The sequence below is a fragment of the Cyclopterus lumpus genome, chromosome 15, assembly GCF_009769545.1.
Source record: "Cyclopterus lumpus isolate fCycLum1 chromosome 15, fCycLum1.pri, whole genome shotgun sequence".
Classification (NCBI taxonomy): Eukaryota; Metazoa; Chordata; class Actinopteri; order Perciformes; family Cyclopteridae; genus Cyclopterus; species Cyclopterus lumpus.
The window spans coordinates 23,691,272-23,709,472 of NC_046980.1; the positions used below are offsets into that span (position 1 = coordinate 23,691,272).

General features: G+C 45.4%; 1 protein-coding gene across 1 annotated transcript in view; it reads left to right on the plus strand.

Moving 5' to 3' along the window:
- col13a1 (collagen, type XIII, alpha 1) overlaps positions 1-18,201 on the plus strand; it is a 102,227-nt gene that overhangs the window by 35,076 nt on the left and 48,950 nt on the right. The window contains exons 3-4 of the mRNA XM_034552319.1: positions 10,801-10,808; positions 14,660-14,686. Coding sequence (XP_034408210.1) covers positions 10,801-10,808; positions 14,660-14,686 — 35 coding nt within the window. The remainder of the gene's footprint in view (positions 1-10,800; positions 10,809-14,659; positions 14,687-18,201) is intronic.

The window sequence follows — 18,201 nt, forward strand, 5'->3', positions numbered from 1 at the left end:
ACATGACATTCAAGAGGACCAGCTAGTGACAAACAGCAGTAGCATGAGTATGATGCTGGAGGCTGTTTCTCAGCTATGGAGGGCTGGAGTTTCTACTGCTCAACCAAACTATCAAGAAGGTATCAGAGCGTCTTATCCAAGTGTGAAAGAGAACCACAGCTTTACTTCCTGTGGCCAAAAAGACTCTTTCAGTGGCTTCATTACCCTGAACAATACGTGGCCTTAAATGCTATTTATTTACTTTATCATAATAGGACACATATTTAGGTCTTAGTTAAGGGTTGGATGGATGTCTAGATACATGTTCCACTATCTGATGCAAAGACATTTGTAAATTCAGCTGCAGTTTAATATTTAATTCAGCTCAGACTTAATATACACAAACACTTTTGTTTCTCAATAAAAGTGTTTGGATATAAACTAGATGGGTGAGGAGGAACCAGATAGTGGGTCGAGGGTGAGGAGGAACCAGATAGTGGGTAGAGGAACCAGATAGTGGGTCGAGGGTGAGAAGGAACCAGATAGTGGGTAGAGAAATCAGATAGTGGGTAGAGGAACCAGATAGTGGGTAGAGAAATCAGATAGTGGGTAGAGGAACCAGATAGTGGGTAGAGGAACCAGATAGTGGGTAGAGGAATCAGATAGTGGGTAGAGGTGTGAGGAGGAATCAGATAGTGGGTAGTGGGTAGAGGAACCAGATAGTGGGTAGAGGAACCAGATAGTGGGTAGAGGTGTGAGGAGGAACCAGATAGTGGGTAGTGGGTAGAGGAACCAGATAGTGGGTAGAGGTGTGAGGAGGAACCAGATAGTGGGTAGAGGGTGAGGAGGAACCAGATAGTGGGTAGAGGGTGAGGAGGAACCAGATAGTGGGTAGAGGGGGAGGAGGAACCAGATAGTGGGTCGAGGGTGGGGAGAAACCAGATAGTGGGTCGAGGGTGGGGAGAAACCAGATAGCGGGTCGAGGGTGGGGAGGAACCAGATAGCGGGTCGAGGGTGGGGAGGAACCAGATAGTGGGTAGAGGGTGGGGAGGAACCAGATAGTGGGTCGAGGGTGGGGAGGAACCAGATAGTGGGTCGAGGGTGGGGAGGAACCAGATAGTGGGTCGAGGGTGGGGAGGGGGTGTTGTCCCACCATCAGACTGCAAAAGGGCAAAAGATGCTTTAATCTCATCTTTCAGCTTGGTGGTGGCACAGAAACACTTCAAGAACTCGGCTGTGCATTAGTGGCCAGATATTAATAAATGCTTGGTGAGGTGCCCGGGCCTCCCGTTTCCTCTCAGTTTATATATTCAGGCCTAAATCTATTTTTTTTCCATTCATCATACCATCCAGAAATGCTCAACTCATTTGGGGATTTCTTTCCTTGGACAGTTTCTTTGTTTTCCCTTCACTTCCTCCTCCTCAGTTTGGGTCAACCCGATCAGATCCAGACCCCCTTGGCCGCCTCTCGTACGTAAGCCCCGTGATGTTTATGTTGGTGGTTCTGCTTTTGATATTACCCTAACAGGCCTGAGCGGTGGGAGAGAGCCCCTCCGGTTTAACACGGAGAGCAGTGTGCAGCGTGAACCTCCTGCACACATGGTAAACGCATCCACTCCACCGCCATTTATTTCAGCAATCTCTCTCTCCCTCTCTCTCAGTCTGAGCTTCTGTTTTAATAGCTCGCATAGCGTAGTGTGGCGGCTACCATTTCTCCTGCCTGGAAACTCTATTTAAGAATGAATCACCTCTTTAAATCCTCACAGCACCTCATTCTTAAACTTGGCCAAAGCCTAGCTTATGAAGTCACCCGGGGTACGGAGGTTCCAGCCCCGCCGGTCATCAGGGAGAGATATTGTGACAAAGGTATTGGACTCTCACGACCCTGAGATGACAGAGCGCACACGGGGGAGCCGGAGTAAATCAAACCAGTTGCTTTTGGTTGTCTTCAGACTGCAGGGTGTCAGCAGAGCAACTCGTTGTCATATAAATGTCATTTCTCAGAAAAGTATGACGCATGTCAGTGGAACAGCCATGAATAACACTGAGGAATTAAATCACAAGTGTACAATGTTGGCTGGTACAAATTCTCGCAGCTTGTGACTCTAAATGTGTTGGCGGTGCATTGAAATCTATTGTGTATGGTCAATAAACCAGATCCTGCACCCCAGTGACAGAAGCGCTTATGAATTATGCATCCAGACGCTCAATGTCGCCAATAAAGGTCAAAACAAAACCAGAGAAAAGATGCAAAAGGTAGAGAACCTCTGATGCATTTTATTTGAGTGTAAACTATGGAGGTTGGGATATGATCGAAGGTAAAGAGAAGTTGATCTGTAAACTGTGATGGATAGTTTGGGGTTCCAGTTATCTCTAACTGGATACCGCTCACATCATAACTACGTGTTCTTTCACAAGCAGTCATGTTCATAATTGGAACGATAGCCTAACTATGAAAATAAGATCCAGGTTGTATAAAGTGGAACTACAAAGGGCTCGCCATGATGGTGATATAATACATCTCATTGCTACTCGTTGATGTGATTTCCATCATTTCATTCATCAGGTTGTGAAAAGAATAAAAGAGCATAAAGTCTCAAAAAGGTCTCAATGAAGAACAAACGTGCACATTGAGCATTAAAGTGCACGCTGTTGTCTTAACACATCCATAAAACAATAAAACACTCTTCTGTGGATTTGTTGTTTTAACCTTTGCTGAGTAATGTGCTGAGGGTCAGGTGGAGGGGGGTTGGGGGGCGCCTGGATACCGCTCACATTAGACCAATAGATGACTGAGAATAATGTTGTCATGACCTGGAAAGGACTTAAGGGCAGTGGAAGTCTGGAAATATATGACTTATTGGACAATAGGTTTAGGGCACGTAATGGAGAATATTGTTGGACCCCGGTCAGGTCACCGTGTCGTGTACGTGAGGGGCACGATGACGTCATACTTCATAGGATAACGTGTAACTGTCAGTGATTGGTGGATGCTTCCCCCTGTTTGTTCCTTTGTTAACACAAGGACCACTGGGATGCCCCCCCCCCCCTTTAACACAAGGACCACTGGGACTCCACCACACCTGAAGCAAAGCAACCAATCAGAGCGAAGGACTCTCAGTTCATAAGTATGGAGAGACGAGGCAGCGCTGATCGAATATGAACACATGAGACTAAGAGGAGATGTCAGACAGTTTATGTTTATCAAACTTTGGCTCTTTCTGTGGAGTGAAAGGAGTCATTGAAACATCAGGCGGAGGCTGCTTTATCCATTCAGAGAGGAACACATTACAAATAATCCAAACATATTAATCTTTAGCAGACAATAGAAAATGAAGACAGACACTTGGCATCATTTCCCCCGACTCTGTCGAGTCTGTTTACGTTTGAATGGCCTGAGATCGCCGTCTCTTTAGTGGAACTTCCTTTTGGCCCAACTCCTGCCTGCTAAAGCCTCTCCACCCAGAGAGCTGTTCACTTCCTGTCCCACCTCGGCCCCGCCCACAGCTCCCAGACGCACTGTGAATCAGTCGTTTCCAACTCAAAGCAGATGAGTTGCGACTGCAATCCCCGTTTCCACACACTCCTCCGTCTTCCTTCAGGCTGGTGACATGGAGCTGGATGACATATGGGTTTTCATGACGGGCCCGTGGCCTGACGCAGGTTATTTCAATGCAACGCGCCCCTCTTGGGTTACAGTGTGGGAGGCGGGTGCATCGGAGCCAAAGCCGCTGAGAAGAAGTCTTGTTCCGGTGCCTCTGTTCTGATCTTCTTCTTTTTTCCACTCTGAATTTTCTCCCACATCATCACTCACTATTTAAAGAGAGTCTGTCTCTGACGTCTTACGGTCTTCCTCTTTTTGCTTATTCCTCGCTCTCATTCATCCGCCGGCATCTCGTATTTTCCCCTCTCTGCTTTGCTGGAAACCAGCGGACCTAAAGACCTCACTCCACTTGGAAGAGTCAAGCTTTTCTCCTCCCTTCACAGATCTTACTTAATTCCTGGCCCCGAGGCCTAACAGCAGATCACCGTGTTCAAACCCTCAGTGCGCCTGAATGCAACCCCACCATTAGGTCAATGAAAAGGAGCTCATTAAAGGCTCTGGCCGCTTGCAGAAAGGCGCTGACTGTGCGTTTCTAGTGCGGAGATGAATTAGCGGGTCGAGGAAATGTGACCTTGTATCCTGGGGCTCTGATGTTCAGCCTAATGTCCTAATTATGGACCCCGGGCTTTACCTCCCCAAGCTCTAAGTGAAGTGTTTATTTTATGAGAACATGAAACTAATGCTGTCCATGATTTAGAGGACACATATATATATATATATATAAAGTAAATATACTATGTATTTCATCACTCAAACTGGCTAAACCACAGAGCCTGCTGTTGGACTTTGCTTAAATTATGGGTTTCATTTAAAGCAGAACTAATCAATATTTTCATACAGATGAATGAATATATGTGTAGCGTGAAAAGAAGAATTGTCCCCCATTCTGCAGCTCACTGAGCTCTGCAGAGCGTTTTAGCCCTTTTTATGACCACTTGATGCTGCAGTTGGTAATTTTAATGAAATAAACATTTCTTTAAATACTTTCTCAAATTGGCAGTAAATCCTGACAGTAGTTCACGAGAAACATCTGGTTGCTCCGATTTGATTGGTCGTCCTCGTGGCCGTGAACGGCATGAGGACGCTTGTCTTCTGTCCAGCGCTGGACCGTTTTTATGTGTTTTCCTCCTCCTGAGAGCAATTTCAGAGAATAATTGTTGAGTCAGGTTAATAGCAGCTCTCCTGGCAGAGACACAATGCCATTTGTGATCCGCTGGAGGAGCTGCGGTATAATTATTTAATTCCAGGTTTAGCTTTTTTAGTTTTTTTGGTGTAATGCCTGTTGGAAAATATTCCAGACTTTCTACGAAATGATTTGGCATGCGCAGCAAAACAAACACGCACACGTATTTCCCATTCATGGATTGACAGGAATGAGATGAAACAGCTGCGGAGAGTTTGATGGAATTAGAGGTTGTTTGTATAAAACAGGGCAGGTTATCTGGCCTCTAATTGACTTAATGCATCAGATATCCTGCAGAACGGTGCTTTTACAGTCTGCACATGGAGATGTCATCAGCGACGTGTTGTTCCCCACCCTACAGCATGTTGGCTGGGCTCTGAACGTGTCGTAAAGAGGTTATAGATGCAACACTCCTGACCATGAACCTCCCTCTTCACAGTTAATGACATGCAGGAGGTTTCACTGGTCGTGCAGGTTCATCCGCTGTCCATCTTTTCATAATCCCTTTTTCTTCACATTTGACATTTTTTCATAGCAAGACATCAAGTTGAAGCCAAAGAAATCACAGGCAGCTTTTAAAACTACGACTTTGTGTTTTACGAGGCAACAAAGCTATAAGTGCTCCGTGGGAATGGCTGAGCTGTCTTCTATATACGTAATGAGCAAAGGATGAGGAGGAAGAATGGGAGCCTTTGTCCTAACTCTGCTGCTCGGGACATTTCTTCTCTTAACTGAGCCTCTCTTTTCACGGTAAAGGCTGGACATGAACAGACGAAATGGTGTTTGATTCACTTTTTCTTTCTTTTTTGTGGAGGGCTGCGAACCCAATATGGACGTGTTATAAGGTCTAATAATAATAACCTAAATCATACCATTTTATGGTTATAGACTTGGTTGAAGGTAAGGTAAGGTAACGTGAGGATTAGGTTACGGTTAGGTTAGGTTAGGCTGGATAGGTTAGGGTTAGGACCAGGCAGCAAACTCCGGTTCTGAAGAGTGAAGCCAAATGCGAAAGTCTCTTAAACTCGCATTCTCTCTCCTGACCACCAGGGGGCGACTCCTCTGGTTGTATAGAAGTCTATGCTTCATGTGTTAAAGCTGCATTCTCTCTACTGACCACCAGGGGGCGACTCCTCTGGTTGTATAGAAGTCTATGCTTCATGTGTTAAAGCTGCATTCTCTCTCCTGACCACCAGGGGGCGACTCCTCTGGTTGTATAGAAGTATATGCTTCATGTGTTAAAGCTGCATTCTCTCTACTGACCACCAGGGGGCGACTCCTCTGGTTGTATAGAAGTCTATGCTTCATGTGTTAAAGCTGCATTCTCTCTCCTGACCACCAGGGGGCGACTCCTCTGGTTGTATAGAAGTCTATGCTTCATGTGTTAAAGCTGCATTCTCTCTCCTGACCACCAGGGGGCGACTCCTCTGGTTGTATAGAAGTATATGCTTCATGTGTTAAAGCTGCATTCTCTCTACTGACCACCAGGGGGCGACTCCTCTGGTTGCAAAAAAAGTCTATGAGAAATTTCTCTCTAGATTTATTTAAACATAAGTAAATGGTAAATGCTTTAGGGCGGGGCAACAAGATGATTGACAGGTTGCAGCTGCTTGCAGAGACATATACGACGTCCTTACGTCACTTCTCAGCAGTCCAAATATGGTTACTTCCTTTTATTGGCCATAACGCAGAATTTGAGGCTTCCAAACGTCAGGACAAAAAACAATGGGTGAATAGGTTAGGATTAGGTCAAGATTAGGGCAGTAAGGATTATGATTAGATTAAGATTAAAGGTTGGTTAGGTTGCGTTTGGTTAGGGTTAGGGTTAGGATTAGGCTGGTAGTGGTTATGGTTATGGTTAGGGTTAAGAAATTAATGTCAATGTAATGTGTGTGTGTGTGTGTGTGTGTGTGTGTGTGTGTGTGTGTGTGTGTGTGTGTGTGTGTGTGTGTGTATGTGTGTGTGTGTGTGTGTTTGCATAAAGCATGACATTCAAAAAGAAAGATTTGTCCAGCTGTCAGTAAGATGTGGATGTGTTTCTCCTCCCCATTAGTTCATTTAGTGTTTCCCTCTGATAGACCCTCTGATAGACACACCCCTCAGACACACCCCTCTGATAGACACACCCCTCTGATAGACACACCCCTCAGACACACCCCTCTGATAGACACACCCGTCTGATAGACACACCCCTCAGACACACCCCTCTGATAGACACACCCCTCTGATAGACACACCCCTCTGTAAATCCACTCCAACCCTTCAAGTGTGAGAGTCAATTTACAGTCCAGTCATTTCCTTGACAAAAAATATCTGCAAATTTGAACGATTCAAGTGACTAATGGTGAGTGACTCTGCTGACAGGCCTGTCACTGTAGGTCTAAGTGAGACCTTTGACCTCAAAGAGGACCTTAGAGGACCTTCTAACTCACCTCACACCACCTGCACAATACTTCAGGCTACTTATTGGTCCACGCTGTTGGATTTGTTTGAAAAATCGCACTAAATAGAAATGACAAAAGTAGTTTCTGAGCTAACATCTTAGCTTAACATTAAGGTTGAGGATGCATTATGATGCCTCCAAGCTCCATTCAGTCCAAATGAGTGTTGGGCAATTATGGAATTATGATCTATGATCTGTAACTCCCTAACTCAAGCTCTAAGAAGCTTCTAATTCTTCATTAAAACTACAAGGGACACCATTTTTTTTGCCAAAGCAAATATTGAAATAAAAATGCATTCATACATAATAGTTTTTTGTTGTTGTTTGTAAAAACTTTCATTTTGTGTGGCAGTGTTTCTGAGCACCAGATTCCCTAGAATACCTCTCATTTTACTGCAGCAGGGTCAGTCCCACACAGTCCTGGTTCTGGTTCTCTTGTGCCCCCCTTCCACGTGGCGGGCCCAGCTATACGGGCCGGGTCATTAGCAAACCATGACCATTAACCATACTGTATCATACAGTTGTTGTTGTTGTTGTTGTTGTTGTTGTTGTACATGACTTTGAAGCAAGTCGTTGGGATGCCCCCCTGTGGACCATCGCAGGATGTTCCTATCTGCTTTCAAGTGTCCGATCTTTCAATCGTCTTCCAGTATTTATATATTATATTATATTTACATCGACACACGGTCCTTTCTTAAATCTGTCTCTGGCGCTCACCAGAATGGAAGTCTGGCACCCAAAACATTTGCACCGGCTGCTGCGTTGTGTTTACAAGGACAACCGGAGAGCAGGGGTCAACGAGGAGGCTGCGGTGGGTTCGGATCTGGATATTTTCAGAACTGAAATTCCACAGGTTATTCCGGGACCATGTGGGACAGAGATCGGTGTGGTGGGCAGGTGGGCTGCCATCTTGAGACAGTGTACTCTTCTGACTATAAAGGGGTCGTAACAATGGTGCCGATGCAGAGATGAGTACTCCAGTACTAAATGTTGAGCATACTCATTGTTATTATAGCAAAGTCCTCGACTGCGTCCCAGGTTGCATAATTGCTTTGAAAGCTGCACAAGTTAGTGTGAAGTAGAGGACTGCCTCCAATAGGAGAGGAAAAGGGAACGCCCATGTCTTCGCATGTCGGCGTCCAATATTAGATCTCCATTTCCGGCCACGTCTAACGAGTGCTGTTACACAAGCAGAAACAACAGGTGCCTGCAATGGTTTGACAGCAATGGCATCAATGCAGTCAAGCAAAATCCCTTTTAGTGTGTGCGTGTGTGTTTATGAGTGTGACGTTTGTTTCATGTCGTGCCCGCTGCCTGCTGCATGTTGAGCTGTTGCTTCAGCGGCTCTGCTCCAGGCGCCGCTTTATGCGCTATATTTGAACCCCCTTCCCCCACCAGGCCCTCCAAAGTGCCTTTGGATCAAGGTGCTCTGCAGTATGTCCCTTGGGTGAGCGATCCGAGCCAACAGGATGTGATGGCAGGCCCAGAATGCAACAGGAATGTTGCTTCCATGTTTACTTTCCCCACTGTTGCATTCAAAGAAGGTCTAAGCTTACCTTTAGGGAGTGGATGGCGACTGCTGGCTGTAACTGAAACGGAATAAAGCAGATCCCGTCTCATTACAGAGACCTTGAATGATACGACTGTGGGTGCTCATATCGTGTACCAAGATTAGATGAAAGGTATAGTCCCTCACCCTCTAAGTGCATTTAATGAGGTAATACAGTTGAAGTTCAGATTAGACATGCATTGGCCAATGGGAGCAGTCAATGATGAAAGGTGAAAGAGACTAAATGCTTAAAACATGTATACAAGTTAGAAGACCATTCTACTATCTGGTCAGGTAAAGGCTGAGGTTGTGACGACTGCATCCATTAACAATGAAATAGATCACATGAGTGTTGGATTCTGTCACGTTAAAGTTAAAACCAGCAGGAGATGACTTAATAAACAGGACTTAACTGGAAAGCACTTTTGCGCTGACATTTTGCCCCCGGATCTTTCTGATGAGAACGGCCCTACAAGAACCACACGAGTTACTCCCATAATATTTCTGCTCAAATCAAACCAATCCTTGGGGACTTGAGGAGTAAACCAATGTCCTCCACTTCCTCTGGTCAGTTTTATGAAATTAAATCCACGCTGAGCCTCTCCTAAAACCTTGTCCTTTCCTCGGGTTGGGGACATTAAAGTAACATTCATGACATCCTTTGGCATTACAACTCCTACTTCATTGTTTTTCTGACCTATTTGAGTTGTTTATAGGACTCCTTCCTCCCCTTAACTGTCTCGTTTCCTCTTATTCGAGTATGAAGTGTACAACTGGGATGGACCAGGCTGAGGAGCGCACATAATAACCCTGCTCAGAAGATCAAGCGGGGGATTTGATTCGACCTTTCACAGGGCAGATTGGGCATTAGTCATTTTCCCCACCTTGCTGTGATTGACGTAAAGCATCTTTTGTGGCCCTTGTCTGGATTCAGCAGTAATTGGTTCTGTCCGATGACTTCAATGTGCTCATGATAAGGTCAAAGGGAAGGTCTATTCTGTCCCTGTCTGAAATAAACAGGGCAGAGTTTTTGATACGGTCTGTGGATGCTAATAAAACCAACCAACATGACCATTGAGTCTTTAATAGAGAGGATTTCACATAATTGAAGGGCTCCACCAAAGTTATACTTCTTGGGCCAACTATGTGTCATAGTGACTTAATTTGGTACGAGACTCTGTGGAATCGATTCTGCTCTTGTGTGGCATCTCCCTTGATCTCTCTTCACTCCCATCAATCCCAGGACAAGGTTTTCAGGTTTCCCTGTGGCCAGGGGACCAAACATGGAGCTTTTCAGAGGCGTGGTGATCGAGACCCCTACATTTTAAAAATGGATACTGTGGTTTATGTCTAGATGATTGAAGACACGTCTTTTAAAATATGGCCCAGCCAGGCTGTGTATGCTAATACTTCCTAGTGCCTTGTTCTTATTTGAAGATACAGATAAAAGACATGAGTTAGAAATGAACCAAAAAGACAGAGAATGTAACTTGCCCGCGGCCCCAGAGCCTTCCTCCTTGTTTCCACATAGCTCTGTGTATGTATGCAGGATGATCGTAGGTCCGTTCATACCTCGTGATCATCGCTGTGTTGGCCTGAACTTTTTTGTTGCTCAAGAAGTACCATTTATGCTATTTAGAGAATTTAAAACTGATTGATGAATGCAATGCGTGAATGGGACAACAAAAAACTGACAAAATCTCCCATATCTGCGGTAGCATTTCTATCCATCGGCAGAGATATGTTTTTCCTTGTTGACCAGTAGGGGGCACACTCCTATACTATAAAGAATCATGGACACGAAACGAGGCGTTACAGGCAGAGAGGGGGCCCACAGATGAATTTGGCCCTGTTCCCAGCATTTAATACACTATGAACCAATCATGAGAATGGCATTTGACGTATTCAGACTGTCTGTACATAATCTATGTTGTATGAATCTAAAAGCCTTCTCTCTCTCTCTCTCTCTCTCTCTCTCTCTCTCTCTCTCTCTCTCTCTCTCTCTCTCTCTCTCTCTCTCTCTCTCTCTCTCTGTCTTACAGGACCTCCAGTAAGTAGACCAGACGCCGTGTGTGACCTGTTTGTGGTAAAGTGACTTTGGTGTGAAGTGGATAAACTGTAAGGTGCCCTCAACATACCTGTTCCCAATATGTTGCCTTGTGTGGATGCAGTGATAATGTGCAGTGCTTTATTATATGGCTCATTAGAATTGATTCATTAATTCAGAGTATACTTATACTATTCTGTCATGAAGCAAATGCTTTGTTTTGTATATGTTTTATATTCTCTATGCTTCAAATTGTCCACCGATTTTTACAAATCACCTTTGAATATTCACTGTGTGACTGAACATTTGAGGTAGCTGGCTCTACTAGTGTTCAGTGAGTGGTGGCTTGCAGGCGTTAGCGCTGTGACCTTCACGGCCTGCTGCGGTTTTCTGTGGGCGGGGTCTACTGCCCCCCCCCCTGTCTCTGTGGCTATCCCTGGAAATCAGGGCCTGCATGTGTGAACCTGACTGAATCATCGGCCAGTCGAGTGACAGAGTCCCCCGACTGCCTCTCGCCCACTGAGAGCTGGAATGGGCTTCATGCTACTCTGCACGCACAGGATAAGTGGATCCCATCTTATTCATGAAATCCAGCCTTTGGTTGAAAAGAAAACCTCCGGACTCCCGTGCCTCCATGGCACAACGTTTCCCAACATCTGGCCGCTATGAGTTTGACTTTTTGTACCGCCGTCAGTTTGAAAATCTCCTCGGCCAAATATCCCTCCATAGGAACATTTGATTGATAGCTCCTACTGAGGAAGTTTTAAGGGGCATGAGGTCAGACAGTTTCCACTCCCACTACACTTCCATCTCCACGGGTTCTGAGCCTTTCAAACTCCTCGGATTCCACATCGTCTCTTAAGTCTTGAAATACAATGTGCCAAACACCTCTACATTGATCAGGCTCCAGAATGCTACAGTTGCGTGAAGGTCGTGGCCCCGCTTTAGGCTTTTACAGGCGAGAGCTGCAGGGAGGATGGATTTCTGGAGGCCAACCCAGACGTTAGCGTCTCACTGGTTCCTTCCACAAAAAGCTGATGGGATTTTTCCATTGGGTCTGGGATTATTACAGAAGATAAACTGTGGCAAACAAAGGTTTATGATACTCGCATATTTGATCAGCACGATAATCTTCACTAATGAACACAAAGAAGTCTGTAACTTCGGACACATAGAAAATCAATTGATTTTCTATGTGTCCGAAGTTACAGACTTCCCAATAGAAAATAGAAAAGAACAAATTAATATTATTCAGTTGGAGGATTACACCAAAGTCAGCTTCTCTGTAAAATAATAGCAATAATAATGGAGTAAATCAAACCTCTTTTCCATACATCCTTCTTATTGAACAGAGGAGTACCCAGGGGACCATACGTGCCACGAACCACGGCCAAATAAACCCCTCTCCGACCACCCCCTCCCCGCCTTCCCATTCATTCAGCAGCACTTTGCCAAATGGGAGCCACATGTTGGAGGGTTACTGTGTAATTCAAGTGAAGGGTTCCTTCCGGCAATGGGTGACCTTTGCCCCCCGCAGACGGCCCGTGGAGACCCAGTAGCTAACGGGCAGGCACTTCCATACAGCGTGTTCACACTCAGCACCTGGCCATGCACCTTCATGCACTGCCATCTGACTTTAGTGGACATCATGCTCTTCCAGTCACACTGACCCAGAACCCCTCAACACTGAAGTGCAAATACGTTTCTATCACATGGATGAGACCTTACCAAAAGCTATAAAACTGTGGTTTCGGTTCATAAATCCATAATGCCACCACCGCTGTGGCAGCTTTCTTTCCCCCGACGTCCCCCACTGGCCACTAAATTGGGTCTAATATTGAGTTTAAAGGGATTGGCTGTTAGTTACATTGTTTAAAAAATATATACAGAGAGAAGCTATCCTCAATTTGTACAACAAAGCTACCGTTTCTCTACTATTCACCCACAAGCGCGTGTCCGGCCCTGACCTCCCTGGGGCCCTCCGACCTGACCCGTGAGCCATGTAACCCATTTGCCCCCCGGCCACAGTCACACCTGACACTACAGGCCTTTGAAACGAGTTAATACGCAGACACGGAACCCAATGAGATATGAACAAACATTTATGGAATAGGGAGAGTGAATATTAGCAGTAACAGTTAATATAACATGTGACACTGAGCTTCGGCTCTGAACGCATGTTCACACACGACGCGGCTATCATTTAGTTTATCGTTGATTTTTTTGCACAATTAAAAAAATACATAAACATAACACAGATAAATAGTCCTGGGGGGGGGGGGGGTATGATCGTTTGAGGCATGAAGCAGCCACATGCAGCACATAAAACATAAGACTTGTATCTAGCAAATACTCTCTCTCTCTCTTTATTACAGCTTAGTTTATACTCTATAGATTCATACTTTATATATATAGTGAGACAAAATGACCGAATCACAGCCTGCGCGTCGTGAGAGAAGAGACCACAAGCGGTCGCTCCGCTGGGTCGACCACCTGTGAATGTCTTCAACTGATTTCTCTCTCACTCCTTCTCTCACCTGTCTGTGTCTCTCTGTCTCTGTCTCTCTGTCTCTCTCTCTCTCCCTCTCCCTCTCCCTCTCTCTCCCTCTCCCTCTCCCTCTCTCTCTCTCCCTCTCTCTCTCCCTCTCCCTCTCTCTCTCTCTCCTCTCCCTCTCCCTCTCTCTCCCTCTCCCTCTCTCTCCCTCTCCCTCTCCCTCTCCCTCTCCCTCTCGCTCTCTCTCCCTCTCCCTCTCTCTCTCCCTCTCCCTCTCTCTCTCTCCCTCTCCCTCTCCCTCTCCCTCTCCCTCTCCCTCTCCCTCTCTCTCCCTCTCTCTCTCTCTCTCTCCCTCTCCCTCTCCCTCTCCCTCTCCCTCTCCCTCTCTCTCCCTCTCCCTCTCCCTCTCCCTCTCCCTCTCTCTCCCTCTCCCTCTCTCTCTCCCTCTCCCTCTCTCTCTCTCCCTCTCCCTCTCCCTCTCCCTCTCCCTCTCCCTCTCCCTCTCCCTCTCCCTCTCTCTCTCCCTCTCCCTCTCCCTCTCCCTCTCCCTCTCTCTCCCTCTCCCTCTCTCTCCCTCTCCCTCTCTCTCCCTCTCTCTCTCTCCCTCTCCCTCTCCCTCTCCCTCTCCCTCTCCCTCTCCCTCTCCCTCTCCCTCTCCCTCCCTCCCTCTCCCTCTCCCTCTCTCTCCCTCTCCCTCTCTCTCTCCCTCTCCCTCTCGCTCTCTCTCTCTATCCCTCTCCCTCTCCCTCTCTCTCCCTCTCCCTCTCTCTCCCTCTCTCTCTCTCCCTCTCCCTCTCCCTCTCCCTCTCCCCCTGTAAGAGAGGACTTATGGAGGACTATCAATGGCAGCACTCAAGAGCATTTTATTCTTTGGCGAAGATTCGGCAGCTTTTTGGAAAAAGTCAAGAGTTCCTGTTTTTGCCTTCCATCCAATTAGTGCTGCATCCTTTCCTCTTTGTGTTCCTCGCTCTCTCTCCATGAAAACAGAACACGCTTGACTTCTGTCCATGTTCTCCTGGTTCCTTGAACCTCGCCGTCGCTGAAGGCCATTGTACTGCACGTCCACGCTGACGTGCAGTCACATCCGCATGGAGGGAGTCAGGAGGTTTGAAGAGGGGCAGGAACTCAGAAACAGGCTTTCTCCCAAAGGCCATCTGTGCATGAGTCTTTGTGGTGAAGTGAAGAAACGCTTTGTTGTTACTGCATCAGTTCTGTCACTCACAATGAAACTTCCTCAAATCTCTCCCGTTCATTTGTACATGTTGGCCTGGTTCCGTGCAGACATGTTTCATTCTGTGGGCTTCATCTGTAAATTCACTCTTTCCTTTTTGTACCAATGTTCTCTCACTCCCTTCCTCAGGGTCCTCCTGGACGAGCAGGCTTCCCGGTAACTGTTTTTGACCTCTGTCTGTGTCTGACTACAGTGTTGTTGCATGAGTAATTAGTTTTCACTGCAGCATTGATCTCTCACCGGCTCTCTACTGAGGACTTGTTGTCTTTTTGAATGAGTTTTAACCATCACAGATTTAGTGAAATATAATATATCAGCGATATCATTGTGCAGATCTCCCGAAACCTTTCCATCTGTATTCTGCTGAATTTGTTTTGGAGGAAACATTTGCACCGCATTGCTTAAATTGAGGCGATGCACCTTTTGAAAGATGATACAACACAAACCTATAAACTTTAGAAATGAAAGTTTAAATTCCAGCTTGAACCACTTCGCTCTAGTAAAGAACACCTCGTGGTTTGGGTTAAAATAACTAGTTGGTCATGTAAATGCGTAGCATATCCGTGGTAGCCTAGCTTTAATAAATACAAATAGCTACACGTTGGTCCCTGTGTAATGTAAGTGTGTGCCTTTAGTTGATTTACAGCACACAAGGACTCTTAGCTTGTAGCGTAGCTTTATTTGATTTACTAAATGCAAATATAAATAAAACTATAAAAACATAATTTTTTATTACCACAAAAAATGCAAAAAGGGTTCGGATCAATAAACACAACAGTGACAGCAATAACTGCAAAAGAGGAATGGAAAGTGTACACAAACTAACAACATGTACATAAGCACATGTGTATCTATGAATGCACATTTCTGGACGGTAAATATACATAATACACATCAGATCGTACATGAGAGCCGACCTCGTCAAACAAAGATGATTGGTCGCCCTTTAGACCCGCCCACACCTGTGTTAGACGCTCAGACAACCAGGACGTGAGCACAGGGCTGCTGGGATCGTGATTGATGGACTTTCATCCAGGAGGCCGCTGCAAAACCAAAAATACAGGTGGATATTTCAGGAGAGTCGCCGGTCACGTGACTTGTTGTTAATCGCCACATGAGTCGTGAGCGAGCTTTAGGAAAAGGTCGTAGTTGACATTGATTTGAGGAAGTGGTGTTGCGGTCTCAACCTAACTTCCTGTGAAGCCCAGTAGAGTCAGTATTTGATGAGTTGGGAGTGAGAATGTGTTGGCAGCACATGCACATACATACATGCATACATGCCAAATTACATTCCTATGCAACTAAACTGCATTCTCATTTATGTTCAAAAATACTTTTAAAATACTATTTTCTCCCGGATTACGTTTGCAGTTTTAAAGGTTTAAAGGTTATTTTTTATGAATCGAAACAGAACTATTAAGCAACACAATTACTGCAGCAAAACTAACAAAGAAATAACATAGCATATAATGTTAGTTTGGATTAGTGGGCCTCAAATCTGGATTACCAATTCCAATAAGCACATAACGAAGCTAGGACGAGGTGGGGACACGTATAAATAAATTATAAAATGTTTTGGTTCAATCTTCAAAAGTGATTAATTGAATGTTCAGTGGCATTGAAATGGTTGATAATATTTCTATATTTCTTCAATACATATTTTCACGTATGCAGATAATCGAGGCAGGATTATGTATTTCTCAAGAAACTTTGCTGCATTGAACTTGAACTCTGCATCAAAGGCTTGTTATATATTGAGCCATTCAAGAGAGAATTAGTCAAACAATCTGATTCTCTATTATTTCTATGATCACTTCTCATTTCAGAAGCTCAGAGACGTCAGTACAGCAGTGGAACTGGGTGCTTGTAGCTTTAAAACCATAACACGACCCATTCATAACACCATGAGCTGCTGGCTGGATTGTGTCGCAGCCTTTTGGTTATTTTAATTAAAATTCTGCTCCAGCTTGAATGCAATGCTAATACAATCTCTCTTCTGTATTATCTCTCTGCCTCCTTCCCCTTCAGTCTCCTCTTTCTGCCGAGCTAACACTCAATGTGTCACACCCACATGGTTCCCATCATGACAACAGGTGGCCCTCTAGTATCTGACCTTTGTCCTGGGAAGCCAGTTACAACCAGCAATCCCTCCAATTAGGTTCTGACTAACTCACTTGTGAAACAGGTCCATAAAACAAGCCACGGGTCTCAAGCCAAGACCCGTCCCATGTTTGGGTTTCGCCGAGAGTAAAGAGATTCCTTCTCGGATGTGTGATTGATTACATCCGTCGAGCGGAGGAAATTCAATCACGAGCAGCTCTGAGCTAACGAAGGAGCACTTAGTTAGCTCAGAATGTACAAGTATAGGTCTTCATAACCCAAGGAGGACAATGGACCACCAACACATGGTGTTACCTCCCTTCTCTTACCTGACACCAAGCACAGTGTGCAGCATTCCTCTAATTCCTACTTACTCAATTCATAAATCATTCTCTCATAATTGATAGGAGCTCTTCCTATACCGACGCTCGTTCAGTGGCCCATTAGGTTCCCCTCTCGTGTCAGTTCTCATCTCCTTAGATGAATACTGTCTATTCAAAACAATCTTCCATCTTCACAGGAAGTGAGGAAAAGATCATGGACATTACCTTGACTGACCTTTTATTGCTCACATGACACATGTGGAGCGGTCCCCAGAGTGAGGTCCTGTGTTTGTTGGACCCGTCCACCACCCACACTAAGAGGACCACCAGTTGCAGAGCGCCTCATGGTGGCGTGGATGGGTTCACGTTGGAGTCCGTTGAAAGCCTGCTGCAGGTCACACGGGTACTAAAGGGTCCTCGTGTCGGTATTTGAAGAGCTGGGAGTGAGACCGGGTTGGATAACGGCCTTCATCTGATCCGCTGTAAGACTATATGACGACAAATGTGGTCTCATGGGTGTTGTTCTCACAGGCAATACTTCTACTGGAGTAGAGGCTGGTGTGACTGCGCTCAGCTGTCTTTGTGTGTGTGTGTGTGTGTGTGTGTGTGTGCGTGTCTGCTATTACAGTGTGTGTGTTTGTCGGTACAGTAAAAACAGCATACCTTTGCTGGTACAGCATCAGTGCAGCAGATATCTTTAAAGCCTCTTTCAGTTCACTTCGGTGAAGTTTGTATTTTGTGGTCGTAGCAAATAATCACGTGAGGCGCTTTGTGAAGCTGCCAATTAAAATTAAAACCATTTTTGGCGGTGCCAGATTCTCCCCAAGGTCTTGATATAAATCAAGACCTTGGACAGAACTTCAAAGAGCCCAGATGAGGCCTGATAGTAGTTAAAGGCTTAAAGAATATACCACGCACTAATGACAAAGATAACAACGCATCTGATGTTTCAGGCCCGAAAACAGCTGAATCTATGTCCAGGCTCAGGGAGGTCGGATGAGAAACACAGGACTTCAACTCGCTGTGGAACCAAGTCAATATTGACTATAGTTTAGTGACCTAACTCTGGTACTATACTAACGCAAGTTATGTAACACGCGTATTTATTTTAATGGCAACCACAATCGTTTCCTAAAACTACGTTGGAGGTTTTATTTTGAAAGGATACTCTATTGATGTATGAGAATGTGTTCTCAGATATCAACATGAAGCATTCTAACATCTGATTGGGCGAATGTAGCCCTCATT